Genomic DNA, 11,751 nt, shown 5'->3' with positions numbered 1-11,751 from the left:
TGTTTTCCTCAAATTTGGAATATTTTCTGCTCCTCTCCTTTCTAAGATTCAAATATTCATATGTTAGACTATTATTGTTCCACCAGTCACTGAAACTCTGTTTATGATTTTTTCAATGATTTTTTCCTCTGGGTATCACTTTGAATAGCTTTCATTGATTACTTCATGTTCACTGATCTTTTCTTCTGAAGAGTCTTATTTGCTATTCATTCCACTTGGTGAAATTTTTGCTTAAGATGTTGTATTTTCCTCTCTAAAACTTCAATTTGGTTTATTTGTTCTTTAAACTTTCATTTTCTTCCTCACTATCTTCATGTCTTCCTTTAAATACTTGAATGTAGTTAATTGATAGTTCCATCATCTCTGTCATTCTAAGTCTGTTTTAATGATTGGTTTTTCTCTGAGTTATGGGCTACATTCTCCTGCTTTGTGGCATGTTTAGTAATTTTTGACTGCAGGCTGACCATTACTTTGTTGAGTGCTGAATTTGTTGTCTTCCTTTAAGATTGTTGTTTTCTATTCTACAGGCAGTTAAGTTATTTATAGACCAGTTTGATCTCTTCAAGGCCTGTTTTAAGTTTTGCTGGGGTAGATGGAGTGTACCTTTACTTCAGCAGTATTTTAGCCTCCCTACTAAGGTGTGACTCTGATGAAGTTTCCACTGAGTGCCTTAGATGATCACCAATGAATCTCTGCTGTGCCTGGCCAGAACTCAAATATCTCCTAACCTTGTGTGAGCCCTACAAATTGTTCCTCTTTCAACAATTTGTTCATTTTGCCTACCGTTTGTAGCTTCATCTTACATGTGTACAGCCTAGTACACAGTAAATTTTCAAGGGGATTCTTGTGTAGATTCTTGGAGCTCTTTTTCTACATAGTTTGTTCTTCTAGGTATTCTGTCCCACAGCTTCCAGCCACTTCAGTCTCCCAGGACTGTGATCTGGTTTCCTAAAAGCAATGAGACCACTGAGCTCTGTTTGAGTTTCTCCTCCTTCCGCCTGTGGTCTGCAAATCTACTTTAGTCAGAAGCTAGAGCATTCACAGGACTCGTCTTATTTGCTTGCCTTTTTTGAAAGGATCACTGTCCTGAGTTGTCTGTTGTCCATGCCCTTAAAAATAGTTGTTTCATGTATTTTATTCAGTTTTTCACCTATTTGTTGTGGGAAAGCAAGCCTAATTCATTTTACTTCATCATGTCCAGAAGTGAATTTTAGTCTGTAACATTTTTTAAACATCTGCTCCATATGTAAATAAGTGTCTCTATTTCTAATATTATTCACTTTTGCCTTCTCTTTTTTTCCTTAATCAATTTCATTAAAGGTGATCCATTTTATTAATCTTCTCAAAGAAATAATTTTTATCCTAGTCTATCATTTCAAATGTATCAATGTTTAGTCAGATTTATCTACATATAAACAAAATTTTTTCCCTCATTCTTCCATCTCACCCCTTTTTTTTTTTTTTTGCGGTACGTGGGCCTCTCACTGTTGTGGCCTCTCCCGTTGCGAAGCGCAAGCTCCGGACGCGCAGGCTCAGCGGCCATGGCTCACGGGCCCAGCCGCTCCGCGCATGTGGGACCTTCCTGGACCGGAGCACGAACCCGTGTCCCCTGCATCGGCAGGCGGACTCTCAACCACCGTGCCACCAAGGAAGCCTCATCTCACACCTTTTAACAGAGGTCATTTTTTGCTATATAAATATATTTATATATTATATATAAATAATGTAGAAATGCCTTTAGTGGAAAACAATATTTGTTTATCTTAAAATATCTTTATTTTGCTCTCATTGTTGAAAGAGTTTCTGCTGTTTACATAGTTTAATTGGCTACTTATAGTCTAGTCACAATTCCATTGTCTTCTGGCTTTCACCATTCCATTTAAGAAGTCTATGGTTAGTCTGTTGTTTCTTTGTAGACTGTGTCTTTTCCCTTTGTTTTTAGTGTTGTTTGGTTTCAATACAATGTGTCTAGGTCTGGATTTCTGTTTATTCATCCTGTTTGATATAAGTTGTATTTCCTTTATCTGTGGATTTGTTTTCTTTGTAAAGTTCTCAGCTGTTATTTCTTTAAACGCTGTCTCTCCTCCATGTTTTCTATTCTCTCTTAGGACTCCTATTATTTATGCATTACACCATATCATTCTGCCCTCTATATATCTTAACCTCTTTTTTAATATTTCCATCTCCTAATATTTCACAGCTGTATTCTTAGCAATTTTTTAAACATCTACCTTCCATTTCACTAATTACTTGGTTCCAAATAATTTTCTGTATCACCTATTCATTGAATTAAAAAAATTTTTTAACACTTGATATTTAAAATTTTTGATTTTTTAAAATTTACTTGGTCATTTTTGGTAGTTTCTTGTTGGTTCATTTTTTTGTGATGTGTACCTTTTATTACTTTATTGTATTATTTATATATTTCATCTCTTATTTTATATTTGTTATCTGGGAATTACGAGATCTGAAATACTTACTATCCGAATCTGCTATTTATTACTTCTGATAACTCTCATTCAGAGTGGCATGTTTTCTTCTGTATTTAGTAATCTTTGATTGTGACCTCATTTTTGGTGGCTCATCTGTCAAATTTCATCAGAATAGAATTTTTGTTTGCTTCTCTTGAGAGCCAGGGATACTACTGACCTGGAATCATTTCAGCCCCCTTTAGTGACCTGGCTTCATGACAAGTCTCAAGTTTAGCTTCTCTACCTTGTACATTGTCTAACTTTCTCGTACTTGAACATAAATGTCATGAGGACAAGGAACTAATCTAACTGGTTTGCCATGTCTTCTTCATTGCCTCTTACATGGTAGGTATTACAAATGTATTTGCTGAAAAATTATTGAGTAGTCAGATTGCCCTTTTTTTAAAAAAAACAACTTGAAGTTATACAGAAAGCCAAACTGAAGTGGTGGTGAATCAGCAGTTGAAAAGCTGTGTGAATATGAATCCATATTCAATCACTTTAAAAGTCAATGAAGAATAGAAAACGCTAATAATGTATGCTAACTTCCATTAGAAGTTGAAAGAGTACTTTTGGTAAGAGTCAAATAGTAACATCTTTTTTCAAACACAGACTGGAATGTTTCTTCCCATTGGTCTATATAAAACTGCTATTTATAGTTTCAACCAATAGCCTATACTTTATTACCTGACTTTAAAAAGTGGCATTTAACGTTTCTCTTAAAATTCCTTGCATCTTACAGTTTGCTTTCACGATGATTTCAAAAGTATTCTCAGTTATCTTAGATGAGAAATTTGTTAGGATGTTCAAGCTACTAACAGGAACTTGGTTGCTGTGTGGTTGGAAGAATTAGTTTCAGATTTGTAAGATTATAGGAACAGATTCTGGAATGATGCGTTTGACTCTAACAGGCATTTCAATCATAACTGCAAAATATAAGCAAATCATATATATTTTAAAATCTGAACTGATACTTAACCCGAAGAAGGCCAAAGTTAAATTCATAGGGAAACCTTTCTTTAGCCAAAGATAATCTTTGATGATAACTTACCATTTTCCAACCTGCCGGTCAGTCAGGTCCTGAGTACCAGCATGTGCCTAGCAGTTTTGTGTACGATGTCTTCTTTCAGACTTACAGTTATATATGGGAGTGTATTTTAGAAGCAGCTGTGTAGTCCGTTATAAACATGTTAAGGACAAGAGTAAGCTCTGTTCATTATTAGGCTTTTGCGCTGTACCTATAATTTTGGTGTGAAGTTATAAGGACCAGAACTATTGTGACAGTTAGAGAAAAGGGCTGGATATTAATTACAAGAATAAAAGTGAAAGTTACACAATTTTGGGACCTTCCTATCTTACTAGTCTGGGGTCTGATATAATATATGCCCTGTGATATACTTCCAGAACAAATTCAATTCAACAAGACGATCCAAGTCTCTCACTTCTAGGAACTTACAATCAGCTGGAGAGACAGGAAACACGTACAACAAAACCATTGAATGGCAACACAAGGCAGTGTATTAAGTAAAAATAGGTGGTTCTGAAAGTACAAGTTGAAAGAATGAGGAGATCAATGTGGGTTGAGGTAGCTGGAGGACTTTACGTGAGGAGACAGTGTATAAATTAATTTGGGTGAGATGGGGGTGCATTTGGGAGGCACACTACAGGGAAACTATTCTGTCTACAACAGAGCACTTGCTTAGAGGAGTAGCTAGAGATGATGCTGGAGAGGTAAGAGAGCATAGGTTGTGGAAAGCCTCAAAATCTTCATAGTCCTTAAGCTCCATATAGACACAGATAATGTCCATGTTGTTTACCATTGTAACTCTGGTACCTACCATAGAGACTGGCATATAGTATATATTCAATAAAATTCTGTTGAAGGATTAACTGCATGGATGAAGACACTGAAATGTTGAGCCTTTATCTGAAGATTTGTGGGGATTCACTGGAAGTTTTGGAGTATGAAGATGTCATATTATAAACAGTGTTTTAAGAAAACTATTCTCAAGGCAAGAGGCAAAATAAACTGGAGCGGGTGGAGGTTGGATGTAGGGAGAGCAGTGGCTTTCGTGTCATCATCCTTTGGGTGAGAAGGGTTAACAGTAGACTGAGGATAGTGGGAAAGAAGAGTTGTTTTGTTTTTGTTTTTGTTTTTTTTTTTGCGGTACGTGGGCCTCTCACTGTTGTGGCCTCTCCCGTTGCGGAGCACAGGCTCCTGACGCGCAGGCTCAGCGGCCATGGCTCACGGGCCATGGCTCACGGGCCCAGCTGCTCCGCAGCATGTGGGATCTTCCCGGACCGGGGCACGAACCTGTGTCCCCCGCATCAGCAGGCGGACTCTCAACCACTGCGCCACCAGGGAAGCCCAGAAGAGTTGTTTTGAAATGGAAGCAACCAGATTGTGATTTATTGTCAAGTTTGCCTCCTAGAAGATAGCAAAAGGGATGTTGTCAAGATGGATAAATAATGAGTTAATTTTTGTAGTTGGTAGTTGAATATGAGAAATTCTACTCTCATTACTTACCTTTTTCCTAGTATTTCTCTCCCCACATGGTTATTTGATTGGGCTTTTTTCTCAATGATGCTCAGTTATCCACCGATTATTTTTTTCTAGAGATAGTTTGTTCACCTATTCTTTGAAGATTTCTGAATTATCAGACCTATTATACAATTCCCATTATATCAGGATAGATTTGGGAAGTGCCTACATAAATAATAACTAGAATATCTGTTGTGAGAGTGGATATAGGAATAGACACGGAGAAGGGAGTGAGTGTGAATTCCTGAAACTTGGAATTCTTTCATCAGTCTTAGAGGTTTAATAAGGTGCTGTGCCCGTTCTCCTCAAACCTTAGAATCTCACCTCTTCAGTTTAGAACTTCTGGATCTGGTGGTGTTGAAAGGTTGCTTACTAGCCTCAAGCTCTAGATGATAAAACCTCCAGGCAGTAGGAGATTGTTCTTGTATTTTGTTCTTTTTTACTCTGATAAATAGAAAAGGTGGATTTGCTTAGAATGTTTGCCCTACTCTCCAGCCCAGCCCAGCCCTGCCCAGCCCTGATACTCCAGAGTTGACACAATAAATCAGATGTGTTTACAGACCTTCCTTGAGTGTCAGTTGACTCAAGACCCTGAGCTGGGTCAGCCCTGTTCTGTATGACCTTAAGGGTCCCAGGAAGAAAAGTCCGCCCATCCCACCCAGCCGACTTCGAAGGGGCTCAATGGTCGCTAATTTTGTTTTGACCAGCGGGCGGGCGCCCAAGGTCTTCCTCCCACTGAAGTCCAAGCCCCTCCGGAGACCGTGGTCTTCCCCTCCTGTCCAGGGCATCACTTAGGGGAGGGAACAGAACAGCTCTTTCCTCCTTTCTTTCTCTGAGACCAAAGCGGGAGGCTGGAAGGCCACTCACTCATAGCGGCAGCACTTTTCTTATTACTACTGTTATTTTCAGTAAGGACTCGGGTCGGGGGAGGGGAGACGCAGCCCTCACCGCACGCCGCACCACGCTCGCACGGGGACAAAAGCTCGGGCTGGCGCCGCAGCCGAGCTGACGGCGCGTCCCCGCCGCTGCTGGACCCTGTGGGCCGGGCGGCCGGGCGGCCGGGCGGGCGGGGGAGGCGGGGAGGCGGGGAGGCGGGCCCCGCCCAGCTCGGGCCGCGGGCTGTCAGCGCTGCACTGCCCGGCAGGTCCCCGCCCGCCGGCCGTGCTGCGCCCAGCGGCGCTCAGGTGTCTTGAGGGAGGCGTCCCCGCGCGGCCAGCCGCCTCCCCACGCGGGCGGGCTCGGGTGCGCCTTGTGCGTTTCGGCGAGATTTTCCTCCCCACGCCCTGCCGGGTGACTCCGCCGCCCTCACTGCTTCGACTCCTGCTGCCTGAACCATGTCCGCGAGGGGTGAGTGGGGACCAAGTGGGCGCCGTCCCCGGACCACGCGCCGGGCCCGGCGGGAAAGGCGCGGACCAGGGCGGGCCGGGCAGGTGCCGGAGGCCGGGGGCCGGGGGCCGCGAGAACCTTGCCGGCCCCAACCCGGCCTGAAACTTTGGCATCGGATCCCTGGGCTCTGGGCGACGGAGGGTGGAGCGGGGGGAGTGTGCGGGGTGTGTGTGTGTGTGTGTGTGTGTGTGTGTGTGTGTGTGTGTGTAAGGAAGCCCTCGCCCTTGACCTTGATCCCCCGGATGTGGGCGAAGCCGGAGGGCCAAGGTCGGTGTCCGGCTCACCTGTGCCAACCGCACGTCTGGGCTGGGAGGGCGTGGGGGATGGGCTCGCCGCTGCCAGTCCTGCTGGGCAGTGGCCTGAAGGGCTGGCGGGGAGGGAGGAAGAGGTTTTTTTTTTCCTCCATTCTTGTTACCATTTTGCAGCTTGGTTACGGAAGGAATCCAGGGCTTGATGCAGTAACATTTAAAGCTGCAGTGCTTACATCTCATTTAAAAAAGTAAATTCCCTACCTGTATTCCTCTTTGCATTAATCGCCCCTCACCCCCAGCGGTTTTCTTCCTGGAGTGAAACGATTAAACTGCAGGTGAAATTGGACAAAAGAAAGAAAAAAAAAAAATCGGAATTGCTTTTCAGCCAAGAGTGAAGGGAATGTATTTCTTGCCATCTGGAGCCAGTGGTGATGCTGGGAGAGTGGGTTAGTCATAGCTCAGTGGCTGCTACTATGAGTGAAATATTAAAGCGATCAAGTCACTGTGCAGCTTGCCAGCAATGAAAACGAAGTGACTTGGTGGCTTTACCATAAGCTTTTAAGGAAAATAGTGATTATTTTTAGAAAGTATATTTGCCAAGCAATAAGTACCACCCCTTTTGATACCCTGAAGCTTTAAGAGGAGTTGCAGTGTAATTTTTTTTTTTTAAACTCTGAAGGGTTAACCCTGCTTTTTGAGGGGAGTTTAGGAATTTAACAATGTGTTGGATAATTTAGTGATGCTTTTCAAGGTTCATTCTGGGGCATGTAAATTCTATCCAGAATGTTTAAACTCCCTTTTAAGGAAACTGGTCTTTGTTGGTTTGGCAATATGGTTGGTTGGTTCCATACCTGGAAATGGGGTGGTACAGGCAGGGTGGAATGACAGAATTTACGTTTGTAGATCTCGAGCTACAGAGGTGATATGCGACCCTGAGATACTACCTGCCTAATGATGCCTAAAAATTTGTGTGTATTAGAGAAAGAAAAAAGAGGGAGAAACATGTGACTACAGGGGGCTGGGTGTGTGTACGGAATCTTCAGAGCGACTCCAGCTGTATAATCTCTGAACCGTGTTCTAAGACGGAGGCTTTTGGTTCCGACGTCTGTCCTAAGTATTAAAAGCAACATGTGGCGACTAGTTCTCATAGGTTGTAAAGCTCTCTGTGGTCAGAGTCCACCTCTGATACAGCTTTATGCCACCCAAACCCCTTAGTACACAAAACATTGCCCACCGTAGGAGCCAACTAACTACTGGGAGCCTTGGTAGGTCCTAGGAAGCATCAAGTTCATTAGGTAACCCCCCAGTTTCACCTTGTCTCTGGCCCCTTCTACTACAAGGTCTCTGTGGTTTATCCGAGGATATGAAATGAAGATGCCCCAGTGATTCAGAGGTTAGAGCCCTGGCTTGGGACCTGGTTCTTGAGTATTTCTTCTTGAACCTGGTTTCAAGCAGGATGATTTCGAGTCGGACACAGATCTTTCACTTAGCGTTCTTGTTTCCCCTTCAAACTCCATGTTGATAATCTTGCATTTAACAGTTTGAAGTCTGACTAATATTGCAAGGGGAGAAAAAACATGATAAATATCAGTTACTGCATACTTACTACATGTCAGGCGCTTTACATGTATTGCATCAGTTGGTCACAATAACTGACTCAAGTAGATGCTGTTATTACCTCTCCATTTCACAGATGAAAGAATTGAGGTTTTGAGAGATTGTGTAACTTAACCTGAGCTCAAACATTTGGTAGGTGGCAGATCCTGATTTCTACCCAGGACTGTCTGACTTCTGGTCACATCCACTTTGTTTTAGTGCTTCTCTATTACTTGTCCTTTGAGTATTATAGTAAACATCATAATCATTGATTTGCTGAGAGAGAAAAATGCCCTATACTTGAGATTGAAAGGAAATGGCCTTGGTAAGTAATTTGGAATTCCCAGTATATTTAGGAACTTCTTCGTGGACATTTGGTAAAAGACCAAGTGAGGGAAACAAGGCCCTTGATCCTTGATGTTATTAATTTGATATCCCCACTCTGTTTCTTCCTCCTTCACTTTTGAGGACCAGAACTTCCTAGATATTACCAATGACTGAAGATTTTTCTTATGTTTCTATGAAATACTTTTATCTTTATGAATTTGTAAACAACAATTCTAAATGATTAGTAGAATGCCTAGTACAGTAGCTACTGAATTAAGCTCGTGTGGAAAGATGTCTGTTTGCCATTTATTTTTTATAAAAGATGTTTTCAGAACTGAGCTTCACTATGCTTTTCTAATTTAGTATCTGCTCTCATCTCTATTCCTGAAAGTAGAGATAAACTTTTATGGTCAGAAAGTTAATGTGTCTACTTAAATACCTAACATCATTAGGAAGGTCTTTAGATACTTGGAAAGATAAATCTCATTAATTTAAAAAATGAACTCTTCTTATTTCTAATATCTAGACTTGTAAGTTATGGTAGGGGTAGACGTATTTTTTAAAAATGCTGAAACATTGAATCCCATAGAAAAGTAATTTTATTAAAATATTTTAGAGAGAAAAAAAATATATATATATATTTTTTGCGGTATGCGGGCCTCTCACTGTTGTGGCCTCTCCCGTTGCGGAGCACAGGCTCCGGACGCGCAGGCTCAGCGACCATGGCTCACGGGCCCAGCCGCTCCGCGGCATGTGGGATCCTCTCGGACCAGGGCACGAACCCACGTCCCCTGCATTGGCACGCGGACTTCCAACCACTGCGCCACCAGGGAAGCCCGAGAAAAATATTTTTGAATTCATCTTCTCTTTAAGATATAAAGAGAGTACTAAAATTTAATTCATTATTCAAACTAACAATAAAAGATATTCTTAAATTTCATGATAGTCCAGCTAAGACATTCTTCATCTTGTGGTCTTTTAGAATACTATCATCAAAGACTTTTAACTTGGTGTTGTATTTTTACTGCTAGAGACCAAAATGGAGCTATCATGTCTTGATTTTGAATTGACAAACTGAGGGAAATTATAACACTTAGAATAGAGTTTCCAAACCTGGGAAGAATCATCTAGGTAGCCTTTTTAAAATGTAGATTCTCAGGTCTCATTCCAGGTCTAATGGCTCATAACCTCTAAAGGTAGTGCCCAAACATCCACATACTATGTGAAAAGCTCCCCAGGTAATTCTAAAAATCATTAGATTAGAGCAGGATCAAAGAATCATCTGGAGTATTTATTAAATATGCTGATACCGGGCTCTGCTTCAGATCTACTGAATCGGAATATTCATGGAAAGCCCTGGGAATCTGAATTTATAGCAAATTTCAGTTGATTCTTATGTACAGCCAGACTTTGGAGTTATTGAATTAGAGCTTATTTCTTTTAACTCAGGGGTTCTGTATCGTCCAGAAAGTTTTGGAAAAAAGCTGTTTTTGAGTTATAAAAATAATGTGCTAAATTTTATTATCAATATATTCATATAATCAAAATATATTAATGTATAAATGGATATATTTAATATTGAAGTTATAGAGTATTATATTAAAAATTCAAACAGAAGTGTATTAAGTTAAAAATGAAAATTTTCTATTTTTACACCCTTCCTACCAAATCCTCGAAATTAAGCGTGGCAAACAGTGCATCCTGTGTATCCTTCCCGGCAGTTTCTATCTGGTTAGCTTTTGGTTCAGTTCAATAAATATTAAATACCTATTCAGTATAAGATGCGTGGCAGCAACTGGCGCTGTACGCAGAAGAGATCGCTTCTGAGCTTATTAGGTTTTCAGAGCGCGAGTCTTGAGAAAATAGGTCCAGGTATGTGAGGATAGAGTCCATAGCACTGGCAGAGAAATAACTCAGTACGTATGCTCTAGAAATGTTAGATCAGTCTTGCTATCTTTGTTTTCAGAACTTCCATAAAACTAGGAGCAACCTGAATGCTTATCCATTGGAGAATGAGTGACTAAATCATGGTTCATCCATACTATAGACTGTTATGCAACTATTAGAAAGAATGACTTAGGTCCATATGTGTTGGTCTGGAGTGATGGCCATGATACATTATTAAGGGAAAAGAGCAAGTGTTATGATAAAATATATATGTGCGATCCTAGTTCTACAAATTGAGAAAAATCTCTACGTGTGCATATGGGTGTGCCATGAGCATAGAGAAAGTCATAGAACAGTACACACTAAGCATTCAACAGTGGTTAAAAAAAGTCAAGGGTAAAAAGAGGTCGAGGATAAAAAAAGTTAAAGTCAAGGGTAGGGAGGGGAGAGCGTTGGCTTTTCTTTGAACATATCTTTGTGTTGTCTGATAGCAAGTAGATATAGCTTTAAAAGATTGAGAGAAAAATTGAATAAATAAGAAAAATGTCCACTTCATCCCCAGTATTCATTTCATTTATTCAAGTCAGGACTGTAGATTTTCATTCATTTATTCAACAAACATTTACTGAACACCTGTTACGTGCCAGCAGTCAGTGACTAGGACACAGCATATACCCTCAAGGAACTCATAGTTCTGTGCGGGAGACAAATACATAAATACTATTTATTTATAAAAGGATATGCTGAGTGCAGAGAGAAGGAGAGAGATAATGTGGGCTAGAGAAAGAGTTATGATGATACAAAGGAGTGGCACCGAATATAGCCATCGGGGTTGAGGACCAGGAGATCAGGTGAAGTTTCCTGAAGAAAGCAGGGATGTTTTCTTGGAGAATGAGTTGGATTTAGCCAAGTGAAAAAGGATGGGGTAGAGGGAAAGGCTTTCCAGGGAGACTCGGGCATGAAAGAAACAGTTGTGTGTATGTCAACCTGGAAAGCATGTAGGTTCAGGAGGGTGTGTTTGCCAGGGAGAGGGGAGCCAGATCTCAGCTGAGTGAGAAGGTGCGGCGGGCACTTTGTGGAACGGCTGGGGATGTAGGGATTTTCATTTACAAGGAAGGGTGGTTCCAGGGAGCACAGTGGAAGGTCATCAGTGGTGGGTGGGAGGTGTGCAGCAGGAGGGAAGCAGCACAGGGCAGGGAGGATGAGGGGGAGAGGAAATGAGTGAGGCTGGGCCCTCTCAGTCCTTTCCATGACTGAGACTGCAGGAATGAGGGAGACGGTTGGGCATGGT

General features: G+C 41.5%; 1 protein-coding gene across 1 annotated transcript in view; it reads left to right on the top strand.

Annotated features, from left to right (window-relative positions):
- The first annotated feature begins 6,122 nt into the window (after positions 1-6,122).
- The window catches only part of ABLIM1 (actin binding LIM protein 1), a 327,977-nt gene continuing 322,348 nt past the window's right edge, over positions 6,123-11,751 (top strand). The window contains exon 1 of the mRNA XM_032607411.1: positions 6,123-6,360. Within this exon, the coding sequence (XP_032463302.1) occupies positions 6,348-6,360 (13 nt within the window). The 5' untranslated portion in view covers positions 6,123-6,347. The remainder of the gene's footprint in view (positions 6,361-11,751) is intronic.

This window comes from Phocoena sinus, chromosome 16 (genome assembly GCF_008692025.1).
Source record: "Phocoena sinus isolate mPhoSin1 chromosome 16, mPhoSin1.pri, whole genome shotgun sequence".
Taxonomy (NCBI): domain Eukaryota; kingdom Metazoa; phylum Chordata; class Mammalia; order Artiodactyla; family Phocoenidae; genus Phocoena; species Phocoena sinus.
This window is presented reverse-complemented; position numbering and strand designations above follow the sequence as displayed.